Here is a 15018-nt window from a genome sequence, read left to right on the forward strand (position 1 = left end):
TCACCCATTAATTTTTAGAATCATTTTTGTCTTTTCTACTTCTGCATCTTTTCCAGAATATAGATGTCATTCTCTTTTTAAGGTTCCATGATTCAAGTACTCCATGCTTTATAGATACATTGTGTGCTCATCAAGACTGTGTATTTGCCAGACATTTTAAAAAGGTGGAAGTCTATGGATGGGAAACACTGCATTTACTAGACTCAGTTTATGTATTGATCAGTAACTATATTATTTTCTTCTTTCATATTTGGTACAAGGAATAGATTTTCTAGGTGTAGGGCAGAAGGAAGAATAGATTTACAAATGAAGGTGATATGAAAATTAAAATGTCAATAATTTTTAAAAAGACAAAAATAATTTTTGAAAGTTTGTCAATCTGAGAGGTGAAAATGATATTTCAAGGTTGTTTTAATTTGCATTTCTCCAATCAGTAATAATTTAGAGCATTTTTTCATGAGTTTAATCATTTTCATTTCTTTTTTTTAAAAAAATCATCTGTTCATATCCTTTGACCATTTGTCAATTGGGGAATGACTTATATTTTTAATATATTTTATAAAAGTTATTTATACATTTAAGATATGAGACCTTTACCTAAGGAACTGCCTATACAAAGAATTTTCCCCAATCTTCTCTCCTCTTCTTGGCTGCATTTGTTTTATTTGTACAAACACATTTTAATTTAATATAATTGAAATTATCTATTTTATACTTACATATAACTCATGTTTATTTACAAGTTTGTTGACCTGTCCTTAAGTCTGATAAGTAATATATTTCATGTTCTTCAAGTTTTCCTGTAATATTTTTTGTATTTAGGTCAGGTACACATTTTGAGCTTATCTTGGTAAATACTGTAAGATATGAGTTTATGCTCATTTTCTGCCATACTACTTTCCAGTTTTCCCAGCAATTTTAATAATGATTTCTTCTCACAAAATCTTAGCTCTTTACACTTGTTAAACATAAGGTTACTAATTTTTTTTTGCTATTGAAAATTATATGTCCAAAGTGGTTATTATTGGCTAAAATGATTAAAGGGGAAAGTGACAGGTGATGGAGAGGATGTGGAAAAATTAACACTGATTCATTGTTGGTGGAGTTGTGAACTGATCCAGTAATTTTGGAGAGTAATCTGGAATTATGCTCAATGAGTTATTAAACTGCCAATGCTTGTTGACCTTGCAATACTAGATCTATTTTCAAAGATTATTAGGTGGGAAAAGGAAAAGAACTTAGATGTTTTAAAATATTTGTAATTGCTCTCTTTGTGGAAGCAAGGAACTGTCAATTGGCTGAACAAGTTTGTGGCAAATGATTGTGATGGAATATTATTGTGCTATAAGAAAAGATAAACTCGATGATTGTAGGAAAACATGGATGGGCTTGCACAAAATAATGAAGAGCAAAATGAGCATAAACAGGAGAATGTTGTATATAGTAACCACAGTATCATTTTAAGAATAACTCTGAGCAACCAAGCTCAAGCTCATGTTATCCATTATAAATATAACTACGAAGGACATACAAAGGAGATCGCTATTTGCATCCAGACAAAGAACTGTTAAATAGAAGTACATATAAAAAGAAAAAGGAAAAAGGCTGGGGGAAAGGAAATTTACATAAATATTTAAAAGAGTAGTAAGTTGGTCATAATAGATTTGCAGTTTCATGGACAGCTGTTTCTTTCTTTTTTTTTTTTAAAGAGTTTATACTATGTTAGGGAAATGCTTGATTTATTTCTATAAAATTAAAAATAAGATAAATTAGTTATTCTATGCTGCAATATATTTGAGTAGGTTTCAACCAAAACTGAGGTTTAATTATCTTTTCCTACCAGGTCACTTTCTTAGCCAACTGAATCAATTGTTTTTTGGTTTGTTTGGGTTTTTTTCTGTAAATCATAATATGTGCATATGAGTTTTGTGTAATATAATCTTGTCTGGGAAGCTGTTAAATCACAAAGTTAAAAGAGCATATTTTTCCAAGGAAGAGAGGAACACAATAAGACATTTGCTTCCTGCCTGTTCTTATCAGTAAGTGTTCTTTTCATAGGAGAAGCTTTGGCAGCAGAGATTTATAAAGGCTCATTTGGGGGAGGACGATCTTTACAGAACATATAATAAAGTATCTGGGGAATTTCTAGTCTTTAGGCCCCATTCTTCCAAACCATTCCTCTAAATGCCTTCTGCATAGTAATTGTTTTTGCTTTTTTTGTTTCTTGTTTTTTTTAACTCTCTTTAGCAAAGTATGGCAGATATTGAGAACTGCATCTTGGAAATATGCTTTATGAGGAGTATTTTCATGAGAGTCACAAACTCATAGAATTCCCATTGATTACTCTTATATGTTTAGGTTGTTGAGTAGTTCTTTTTAAATTTTCAGAGCAGTCATATGGCATGGCACTTCTGTGCAGCCTCAAGCAGATGGATAGCTTCTGTCTATTGATGGATTTGGATGGCCTAGTTGGCATTTGTCTCATTCCTGAAAAGGGATCAAATGCTGGAAATCATTGAGAAAAGGGTCCCTCTACCTTGGTTTCAGAAAGCTATAAGTAAGAATTTTCTTCATGTGGGGACTCAGGGGAAAAAAACTAAATCCCAAAATTTAGTAAAAGTCATCAAAAGATATATCTATATGTATATAAATATATATTTTAAATAAATATAAAGACTAACAAAAGATATATCTAAATATATGTAAACATGTTCTGTATGTTTATATAGTCCAATTATATGTAATTTATAGTTATTGTAATTTTTGTAATTATTATAATATCTATATATATTGATGTAGAAATATATTTATAACTATTATATTTTATATTTATAGGTATTCATAATATATTATATATATTAGATATTTATAACTATTATTATAAATATATTTATATCTTTTGTTAGCCTTTATTCTTCTCTGTAAGATATTAGCATTATCTTCATTTGACAGTCAATTTGATTCAATTAAACAAGTATTTTTAAAAAACTAAATACATTCATAATTTGAGAAACTTGGATTAGATACAGCCCCATTGATTCTAACCTGATGTTTTCAGATAGTGAAATTTTATCATCATTATCGTCACTATCACTAGCATTCATATAGAGTTTTAAGATTTGCAAAGGACTTTCTGTTTATTATCTCCATTATTCCTCACAACAATCCTTTGAGGCTAATGGTATTACCATCTGATTTTACAAATAAGGAAACTGAGGCTGGTAAATAGAAATGACTTGCCAAGGATGACACAGCTAGTGAGGCAGATTACAGCTAAGGTCTTCCTGACACGCTACAGTTCTTTAATAATAATAGATAATTCCACTACTATTAATCTTAGCAGCATTTAAACTTCTACGAATAGTTTGGCTTTCCTTTCACAGGAGCAAATTAGGAATCGGTTTCTCTAACATAATGGAACAAGCCATGTTAGGATATGGGCTACCAGGTGACAGAGCCAGGCCTGGAGTCAGGAAGATTAATTTTCCTTTGTTCAAATATGGCCTCAGACACTTATTAGCTATATGACCCTGGGCAAGTCACTTGACCCTGTTTGCCTCAGTTTTGTCATCTGTGAAATTTATTTATTTAGAAATGGGGTAACACAGAGTTGCATATGACTGAAAAAGGCTGTTCAGATACTGAGATTTAGGTCCTGAATCTGCCAGTGACTACTTGAAGTCACTCAAGGTCAGAGAATTGAGTTAGACAAGAATATCTCTAAAAATCTAAAAATCTAGGGTCCTATGAAAGAGTGGAGAGTTGAACAACTGAAAGACATCATGGGGCCCATCTACGCTTGGCTGTTGTCCAAGTTGAATTCAAGTGACAACCTAACATACCAGGTGTTAGACTTTCAATTAGGCTTTCCAGGGTTCTCCCTGTGTTCTTGTATTGGTTTCTACCGTAGGAACATTTTCTCTGCATGGACAAAAACAGTTGATAAACTCAACTCCAGCCGTGAAATAAATTACATGCCAGCTATAATGAGACATCAATGTCTAGTAAATTTCCTTTTGCTTGTAAAAATGTGGCCGTGTTAGGCAAGAGTCAATAATTATTTACTGTTAATTCTCTAATGTTGACTTCTGCTGCACATGTAAATTGGGATGTTACCAAATTGGACTAAATTCATCAGTTATTTAGCAAGTTCCCTCTAATTCACATAGATTAAAAAAATACTAGCAATAAATCTAATAGGGCTCCCTTTGTTGCTTCAGAGAATATACATCCCCATCTTGCATTCCTGGATAGATGAATCTTTTACTGACTTTAATGAGAAATACATATGACTGAGGAGGAAAGCCGCAAAGCCCTAGGAAAAAAAAAATTGTCCATAGTTCTGTCCATAGTCACACTCAGATTAGAGACTTAGGGTTGGAAGAGAACATTGAAATTCCTCATTTTACAGATGAAAAACTAATGAATGCTGTTTGTAATTCCCAGACCTCTGTCTTTGTAAGAGATTAATTTGAAGCTTGCTATGCCTTTCAAGAAGAAAATATTAAGGCACTGTATAATACAGTAATAATAATCATGGATTCCTCATTTCTATTTGATTGATATCTCTTCAGTTTTTAGCATGATTTTTTGCAATTTTTGATGATTTAAAAGGCAAGCCTGGAAACAGAATTTGCAAATAATTATTTCATTGTTTTTTTTTAATCTAAGTCTTGTGGAAATATATTATCTAGAAAGTTATCTTCCTGTGGGTGAATCTTTTCAATTTATCTATCTGATAAATTTCTCAGGAGTATTGAATCATTTCCTCTAACAAGATTTCACTGTGCCTTAAAAGTAACCCCCCCCCAAATTGCCACAAGAAAAATATAAAGAAATGAAAATGAGATTTTTTTGGAAAATTAGTGCAGAAGCTTCTGCTTATGAATTTATTTTTTTGTTGTTCAACATCAAAGCCCACATTTGAACCATATCTTATACAGTTTTATTTTGATCATTAAGGTATATTTACCAGATCCAGTTAAACTGTTCATCAAAATATCTTAGAATACATTCTTTCTTCTCCACTTAGCTTCTCCACTTGATGATTATTCATTCCTGAATTACTGTAATAGTATCCTCCTTATATCCCTAATGGCTGCCACTGCTTTCCCATTCTAGCAGTAGTCAGGTTTCTCTAAATATTATTTTCATCAGTCATTGCCTCATTGAGAAACCTTCAGTGCCCTCCTCTCTTCTACTACATGAAGACCTTCTTCCTTCTCCTGGCTTTTGATGTGATTTGCACCATCATGGCATAAAACATCACTGGACTGGAAATTAGAGAATGAACTTTTGCCATTTTACTAGTTCTGTGACTTTGATAAATATAAAGGATAAAGGATAACTTCTTTAGGATTTAGTTTCCTTCACCTTTAAAATAGGCAGACTAAATAAGGATCCTTCCATTGTTAAGATTCTATGTAGTATGATTGAGGGTAATAAGCCCTGTCTTTGGTGTCAGAGAACAGGAATTTATATACCATCTTTAATTTGTATTACTGATGTGACATGCCAAGTTGTTGCTTAGCTTTCTCTTCCTGAGTCTTATTTTCTTAGTCTGTAAAGTGAGGAAATGTGACACAGGTAGCCTTTAGAGCCTTCCAAGCTGTAGACCTAGACTTCTATGATCCTAATAATTTTGTCTTGTCTTCGCTCCCACTCATCCAGTCTTTCCCTTTCTAAAAGTTCTCCCAAAATGACAACTTTTTTTCTTATTGAACCAGTCTTTCGTCTTTGCTTTCATTCATAATGTTCTCCTTGATTAGATAAAATGCCTTTGCCTCTGCCCGCTACTTATCTAGATTCTGCCTAGTCCATTAAGGCTCAAAGGCTGCTCTTTTGTGACTCTGCCTCTTGTGTTCAAATTTTTTCTCCATTTCCCACCTTCCCCAATCCAGCAAGTGATCTGATATAGGTTAAATATGCAATTCTTCCAAACATATTTCCCTATTTGTCATGCAGCACAAGAAAAAATCGATCAAAAAGGATAAAAACATGAGAAAGGAAAAAAAAACAAGGAAACAAACAACAGAAAAGGTGAAAATACTACATTGTGATCCACTTTCAGTCACCATACTTCTCTTTCTCTGGATGTGGATGGCACTTTCCATCACAAGTCAATTGGAATTGCCTTGAATCACCTCATTGTTAAAGAGCCAAGTCCATGTGAATCTGATTCTTGATTCTCATCCATCTTTCCGTTCTCTGAGTACTCTTGGTCTGTGGATGTCACACAGAATTATGAATGCTGCCTTGCCTTGTTTGTGTGTTCTCTTTGGTAACATTTTCTGTCCCCAGAACTTTTAGAAGGCAACGACCTTGTGTTATATGCATTTTTAGGATTCCTCACAATACCCACCACACTGACAAGAACGTTATAGGTTCTCAGAAAGTATTTGTTGATTAACTGTTCAGTATTTCACAGGGAATAAAAACAGTGGTGAAATTTATCATTGTGACTGACTGGCCAAGTCCTGAGAAGAATCAAGTCATGAAATTAATCACAGGTCTCTAGCTCCAGTCAAGAAAAATTAGACTTGTTCAAGTCTAAGTGCCTTTAAGAAGAGAATCTGCTTCTCTAGGTTTTTTTTTAAATAAGAACACAGTGTCTTGTACATAGTAGGCACTTTTTAAAAGGGGAGGGTTGAATTAAACTGACTCAAAGCTTCTTTTTCTGAAGAATGTTCCAAAGATTTTTTGTGGTAGTTCAGTCTTTTTTTAATGATCTCCTCATTTCTGATTTCTCTTTGGAATTAGAGGAGAGTAGAACCAAATTCTTCTTTATTTTAATCTTCATTCTCGTTGCCATTTTGAGTTTCATTTTAACAGTGAAAAGGTAGTTATAAGCTCATAATTAACCCCAGAATTTCAGATGATGCCCCTTATTGAAGGTCAGTGTTAAAAAACAGGATAGGACAGGTCAGTTGCTACTTAAGTTCATTCATACTAGTAAGTCTGTAAAAATCTGGCCTATAATGATTTTTACAACTACATTCTATTTCTAAATAAATTTAGAAATTTTCTAAATAAATCTAAATAAAATTAAATCTTTTTTTAGAACTGTTGAAAGATTTTTTATAAGATTGAAAGGCATTATAATTAACCTTGGGAGAGAAAATTTATATAATTATATGAAATTATATAAATTATCAGTAAATTGTTTTGAACGGGGGATCAGAAAACCAGCTTTCTGATATTGTCTTTGAAAGAGTTGTAGAACTTGGGGTAAGTTAATTTAATCCCCTTTTAGCCTCATTTTCCTGATCTTTAAAATGAAATTAGACCAAATGATCTCTTACATCTTTTCTAACTCCAAAAGTCTATGGTTTTTAGGGATAGGAAATGGATCCCTCTACAATACAAGTTGATATTTTAGTCTTATGAACATTTTCTAGCTGAGGGCTTCTTTGAATTTTTTCCTCTCATGATCTTTTTTCACCCAAGAAATTTTTACTTCACCCCAAGTACGTAGGTATATAAAAGGCATACAACCAAATATTTACTGATAATAAATTGTAACTTCACTACCCCCACATTCAGTTATGAGACCCCATAGAAAGTCACAATCCAAGTTTAAGAAGCAGGACTCTAGAGCAATGAAAAGTTAAAAATTTTTCTTAGGATAGAAGAACTTTTATGTGCCAGCACAGATAATTATACCCAAGTCTTCTGGTTCTAAGGTCACATTTCTGCCTATTCTGCCCATTATTTCTCTTGAATTTTACTTGGAAAATAAATTTGTGAATAACTAGACTATTATAATCCACAATTTTTAGTATTTTCTTGAAAATCTAAATTTTTTCACAAATAATATTATCTCTTGATTTGATAGTTATATTGATTGTGGAAAAAAATCAATCTAGTATTTAGGGCTTTTCATTTAGGCGCTTATATTCTATATTCAACCAATTCATTAATTATGATATTAACAAGTTACTATGCAGACATTTTCCTATAGAAGCTTAGTAAAAAAAAAGTTGCAATGAAGGGTTTCATATTTGAGAAGCTACAGTTTTTATTCTTGACTGAGATTATTACACTATTTACATTATTACATTTTTTGTTATAGTACATACATTACTGAATTGTTTTAGAGTTAATCTAATGGATTCTATATAGAATATGTATAGGATGTTTTATTATTCTGTTATGGATTAAGCATTTATTAAATTACTATGTTGTGAAATTGCCAATGTTGTTACATGGACAATAATTTAGTCTCTGCACTTGGGGAGACTTACATATTTATTTAAATACAAATTTGAACTCATGTCCTCCTGATTCTGTGGCCAGTGCTCTATCCACTGCACTGTCCCCAGAAATAGGTTTCTTTAAAAATCATAGACCTTCTGTCTTAGTGATTTTTAAGAGTAAGTATCTACGTCTCATGGTTGGTTCAAAGCTGGTCATGGAAGAGGGAGAAAAGTCAGTGATCTCTGTTAATCTTTCCAGGTTTATAAATTCTAATCGTCATATCTTTTGCTACCATGAAAGACTCGTTTAACATAATTGAAAACAGTATGAATGTCACTTGCCTTATAGATTTTGTTCTTCTCTGGGATTCACTAATAAGCCCCTTCACAATTCTAAAAGTAAAACCATAGATACTGTTCTTATATACTTGAGTGTTCTGGCCCTTCAAGTCAGCTTGAAAATTTTAGAGCAAATGGTTTCACATTTCATAGCTAAAGATATTGAAAATGATCTGATTCTCTAAACTATCAAAATTTCAAAGAATCCCACCATTTATCAGAACAAAAATGTGGAAATACCACTGCCTTAACCATGCCCTTAGATATTTCGAGGGGACTTGGCTAAAACTTCTCCTAATATGATTTTTTTTTGCTATAGACTCATGGCTCCATGAAATCAAGGAAGGTGTCTCTTCTAAACTTTGTATATACTTCAGCAACAAACACTATTCTTCTTCTTCACGTAGTAAGTACTTAAAATAAATGTATGTTTGGATTAGGAAGTATAGTGGAAGAAGATCTAGACTAGAATTTGGAAAGACACAAGTACTCAGTTGTACCTAGGTCATTTGTTCAGCATTGCTTGGACTCTTCCTTTCTCAGTCTTTACCTGTGAAATCAGGAGCAGAACAAGTCTGTATACTATATCCATTGATCTAAACAAGGCCTTTGATACTGTCAGTTACAAGAGCTTGGGCAAGATCATGGTGAAATTTGGTTGCCTGGAAAAGCTCATTAGTATTGTGCTCCAGTTTCATAATGGTACACTTCCAGTGGTTCTGGATAATGGACAGAGCTCTTGTGCTTTCCCAGTTACCAGTGATTTGAAACAGGGCTGTGTACCTGCTTCTATACTTTTTAGTATGATATTGTGCCTTTAGTGAGCACAGAAGCAGCCTTAAGGAAAACTACTGCACTGAGGGTAAATTATTTAATTTGAAAAGACTACAAACCAAGACTAAAGTGGAGGGAGAGTTAGTGAGTGACTTTTTGTTCACAGATGATTGTGCACATAATGAAACTTTTAAGGCTGAGATCCAACAGTATGGATCGATTCTCTGCTTAATTTTAGCTTAACAATTAACATCAAGAAAACACAGGTTCTTTACCAGCCAGTGCCACATCATCCATATGTGGGATTACAGCAAATGGAGGGATTTTGCATGCTATGGATAAGCTCAGTTACCTTGTCAATAGATGTACACACAGTTAGGTGAGATTGATGCACACGTAGCTAAAGCTACCTCACTGTTTGAGAGGCTCTTTGGGAAGGTGTGGTAAAGAGACATTAGGCTGCCCTCCATACTGAAGGTCCAAAGAGCTGTAGTGTTGACCTCATTACATATACTTTTGAATTCTGGAGAGTGCTCTAGATTTCTGCCAGGAAACGGAGTCACTTCCATTTTAATTCTCTTAGGAAAATTCTGAAAATCACCTGGCAGGATAAGATACCAGACACTAAGGTCCTTTCTCCCCCAGAACTTCCAAACATCCAAACTCTACTATTGAGAGCACAATTCTGGTGGGATGGCCATGTTGTTCAAGTAACAAACATATGTTTGTCTAAAAAATTATTTTACAGAGAATTCATACAAGGCAAGCATGGACTAAATGACTTCTCAGGTGCCTTTCATTCTAGATATTGGGGCCTAAGAATATGAGAAATTTATAGCTCCTGTTCCCTTTATTTTTCCTGTAGGTTCCTTTTTTCTGCAAGGAGAATAGTAGTCTAATTCTGAATCAGGAAAAAAAGAAGAGATTATTAAGACAGATTATTACCATTGGGGATATGTGTATGTATGTATCTATATCTACATATCTATTTCAATCTCTAGCTAAATACATATATGTATGTGTATATATATACACATACATATATGCATTGTGTGTGTTATCTGAAGTATATTATTCTAGGCATTTGTGAATTTTTGAAAGTACGAAAAAAGGCAAAAAAAATCCTTTCACTTTTTTAAAAGAACATTTCTTCCTTTTTACATGTGGTAAGATTCAAAGAAAAGCCCGTTCCCTGTCAGTTACAGTGTCAGGGGATGAACCTGAATAACTGAGAGCATCTGCCGCAAACTAGCATCTGAGAGCAAGGGGAATGATTTCAGAGTTGTCATATCATTGAAAATCTTGCAGGTTCACAGAAACAATGGATTCTAGCCAAGCCTTCACTCTCTCTTAGGTCTCCTCTTTGAAATTCTAAATCTAATGACAGACCAGTGGTCAAGATTAGAATTAAAACATATGAACTATGAAGGAATGAAGTTATAGATGCTCTTCATGGACTCCTACCTAGAGGGGACTTTTAGAGATCATCTCTTCATAAGATAGCATGATCAAAGATTTAGAGATATAAGATACCTGAGAGGTTAGCTAGCCCAGTCCTCCCATTTTACAGATGACCTGAGTCTCAGTGTAGTTAGCTGATTTGCCCAAATTCATATAGCTAATAAGTGTGTGGGTCAGAATTTGAATCCATGAGCAAATCCAGCACACTTTCCATCATACTGTGTTTTCTCTATTCAAACCCATTCCCTTTAGAAATGAAGAAATGAACGTTCATCAGTCATGGCCTATGTGAAGATTCTACAAAGGAAACTAAGGGGAAAGGACTCAAAAGGAAGAAAACTCACATTTTCTTTTTTTTCTCTAAAAAAATTTTTTTCTTCTCAATTACATGTAAGAAATTTAATATTTATTTTTAAAATTTTTGAGGTCCAAATTCTCTCCCTCCTTGTCTTCTCCCTTCTTTTAGAAAAGTTAAGTGAATTGTTCAAGGTCACCCAGCTAATTATGTAAGTGGTAATTTCTTTTATTCAGATTTCTTTCATTATATTATGTTTCCCTCACATAATACCAGTCACACTGAGGAGTACCAGTTTTGACATTTTATTCCTTTGCATGAACTTGAAATTCATATATTGTGATTTCAAAGTTATGTGGTACAGATATCCATAGTATATTGAAATTTATGGCATTCAATAATTCCGTTTAATATTCACTCCCCTTCACTTTCTCTGTGAAGTACTAAATCAAATTTTGGAATACATCAGAGGACTGAGGAATAACTAGAAGAAACATTTAATTTAGAAGAAGATAGTCCCTGATTTATGAAAGTAAAGGGGGGGGCAAAAGCCAGAAATCCCACTTCCCTACACTAGCCACTGAAGTCCTTTCATGCCATCTCTAGAGAAGTTCAAGATTGTCTTCTTATGTTAACTCTTCTTTTTGCCATTCTTGGAGTTTTAAGAGTCCTACTTCACTACTGTGGCCCGGTGTCATCATGGAGAAGAGTGCTTATTCTGATTGCTAAGACTGCATCAGGGAAGATTTTTCCCAGCATGCTCAATTTGGAATTAAAAGTGATTTTTCTTTATATCAAATTACTTGCCTTCTCAAAGAAGGGGAAGGACAAAGAGAGAATTTGGAACTCAAATATTAAAAAAGGATATTAATTTTTTACTTGTAAATGGGAAGAAATAAAACAATTTTAGAGAAAAAAGGCAATATGTTTTCTTCCTTTTTGAGCCCTTTCCTCCACCCCATTTCCTTTGTAGAATCTTCAGAAAAGCCATGACTCTTAATTCTGTGTACCCCAAGATTCTGTTCTGCTTTTCCATCTATACTGTATTGCTTGATGATCTCATAAGCTCATTTAGATTCGGTTACCATCCTTATATTGTTGTTGTTTGCCCTTTTTTCTTGAGGAGACCATGACATCAGGGAGTGGATTATAAGTGAATTGGATTTAAATGAGAGAGGGTGGTACAAGGTCACCTGCCTTACTCTCTCCTTCTAACCATCTGGATCCGGTGGCCAGATATAGATCAGGATGACTGGAGATACTTTGGACCTGAAGTTGTCAAGAGCAGAATTCCAATATAGCCTCAGATATATTTACTAAGTAGCTTCATAGTCTAATCACTTAAGCATTGCCTCCCTTAGTTTCCTCATTTGTAAAATGGGAATAAGAACATGTACTTGCCAGGTATTATTTGTAAATTGCTATATAAACCTTAAAGTGCTCTATCTGTTGTTGCTATTGATGTTATTGCTTTGTTGTTTTGTGCCCCACTCCTAGGATCTTTCAGTAATCTCTCTACCTCAACTTTTTGCCTAATCAGTCTCTCCTCCACTTAGCTAACAGGTGATCTTTTAAATGCAAGTCTGACCTGGGATCCTGACCACTGCCATTCAATAAACTTCCATGGCTCCCTGTTGCTTTCCTAATCAAATGTAACATCCTCTCTTATAACCTACCCTCTTCCTACTGTGCTAATCTTCTAATACTTCTGTATGATCCAGTGACAACTGACCTCTTTGCTCTTCTTGTAAACTGCTCCATCTCTAAATTTGTGGGTTTTCATTGATTGTTCTGTCTTGAATTTCTCATAACTGGCTTCTTTCCAATCTTAGCTAAAATCACACTTTCCACAAGAAGCTTTTCTCAATCCCCCTTAAGGCAAATTTTAGAACCAGGTTCAGATACTTACTGGCTGTGTGACTAATCTTTGTCTGCCTCAGTTTTCTCATTGATAGAATGGGTATTAATAACAGGTCTAGCATACAGGATTGTTGTGAGCCTTCCACCACATTATATGCATAAAATGCTTTTCAAATCTTAAAACACTACAAGTAAAAATGTTAGTTATTATTATAATATTCTGACTGGAGAGAAGCAGACAGAAATAGCTACAGTGTAAGGGTACAGGAGGTATGGTATAAACCAAAGAATAAAACCAAAAAATTTGGTTTTCTATCATTTCTAAGTAAACATGTCAGTAAACAAGCATTCTATGCCAAACAAAGATACAGAGAAAAGTATAAATAGTCCCTGCCTTCAGGGAGCCCATAATCTAATCTAATGGGAATGACAGCTGGCAAACAATAGTATAGCAATAAGATATATATTGAATGCATTTTAGATAATCTCTTAGAGCAAGTTCTTGTTGATTTACTGCTCAACTGCCTAAGTAAAATTTAGGGATTAATTTTCTAAAATATCAAAGTTGCTTCTAGTTCTGAATATTGAAAATTTTAAATTAATTGATAAGGATCATACCTTTTGGAGTGATTTTTATATATCTCCTCTTCCTCTTCTTGTGCTTTCATCCATTCTTCTTTAACTATTTTTTTAATAGGCATGACCTTAGGAAAATCTGGAAAGTCATCAGACTCTACTTTGACCCTTTCTACCTGTCCTTTTAAAAATCTTGGATTAATATAAAATGCTACATGGTTCTCTCTATACCCTTATCTTGTGTCATTTTCACTACCACCTTGCTGTCTTCTACCTGTCGATTATTCTGTACTAATTTGGGCCTAAGCTGGTATTTCAATTTTAGTCAGAACTTCATGACAATAGCAAAGTTTTTAAGACTCTCAAAGGAATAAACTTCAGATCCTCTGACAAGTGGTGGGGATCAGGAACTACAGCATAGTGCTTCTCAAAGATATAATGTGAGGAGCTTTTCTAGTCTACCTATGCCAAAGGCTCGATAGAGCCCTTAGGGCTATTTCACATAATTCAGACCTGTTTGGGGGAATTATCATCTTCAAGAACTTTTCTGGACTAGATGGTACTATTGATGGACTATTTTTCCCTCCAAATGTCTTATACTTCTGTTTTATGTGTTTTAACTATTTGATGGTCTTTGACTACAGTGTCTTGTTAACAGTTAGGTAGCAGAGTGAGTAGAGTGTCACCCCTGGAGTCAGGAAGACTCTTCTTCTCAAGTTCAAGTCTAGCCTCAGACACTTACTAACTGTATGACCCTGGGCAAGTCACTTAACCCTGTTTGTCTCAAGTTTTTTCACCTGTAAAATAAGCTGAAGAAGGATATAGCAAATCACTCTAGTATCTTTGCCAAGAAAACCCCAAATGAGGTCACAAAGGATAGAAAGGACTGAAAATGACTGCAGAACCACAACAACTTCATTGTCTCGTATAGGATATCTTTAAGGGACATAGTTATAGATCTTACTAAAGTTAAAGGCACCATGACTTCTTAACAGCTCAAGGTGTCTGAATATTTGAGTCTCCTTTTTTCAAGGATTTTATATGGGGTAGATAAGCAGAAGAACAAGGTGTCTGAATATTTGAGTCTCCTTTTTTCAAGGATTTTATATGGGGTAGATAAGCAGAAGAATTTGGATATGATCAGTTTTATATAGTAGATATTGAATTGATCACCAACTTTAACAAATGATTCTCTTTAAATCTGGTCTGTGAACTCAGACATCTTCAAATATGATGAACAGGTTTTACAAACTAATTCAACTAAAAGGTAATTGATATCAAAAGCATCCTCTAGAGTATCCTTTCCGTTTCTAGATCTATGATGCTGTGATTTTTCAATATTATTTGACATAATGAATAATAATAAAGCAGTAGTTTTAGAAGACCTCAGGACTATAACTGAGACATAATTCTATTGAAAGGTAAATTTATATATTGAAGAATTTAAGGATTGATGTAGCTCTCCCTTTTGTTTCTGTTAAGTCATTTTTCAGTCATGTGAGACTCTCACTTTAGGGT

General features: G+C 33.9%; 1 protein-coding gene across 21 annotated transcripts in view; it reads left to right on the forward strand.

The window, feature by feature from the left end:
• Positions 1-15018, forward strand: part of TENM3 (teneurin transmembrane protein 3) — a 3351339-nt gene that overhangs the window by 2999019 nt on the left and 337302 nt on the right. For 9 of the 21 annotated variants that reach the window (XM_074276236.1, XM_074276245.1, XM_074276241.1 and 6 more), the window contains one exon: positions 8854-8940. The exons of the other annotated variants lie outside the window; for them this stretch is intronic. In XM_074276236.1, the coding sequence (XP_074132337.1) occupies positions 8854-8940 (87 nt within the window). The remainder of the gene's footprint in view (positions 1-8853; positions 8941-15018) is intronic. 21 annotated transcript variants of the gene reach the window in all.

The sequence above is a fragment of the Sminthopsis crassicaudata genome, chromosome 6 (assembly GCF_048593235.1).
Source record: "Sminthopsis crassicaudata isolate SCR6 chromosome 6, ASM4859323v1, whole genome shotgun sequence".
In the NCBI taxonomy this organism is placed as follows: Eukaryota; Metazoa; Chordata; class Mammalia; order Dasyuromorphia; family Dasyuridae; genus Sminthopsis; species Sminthopsis crassicaudata.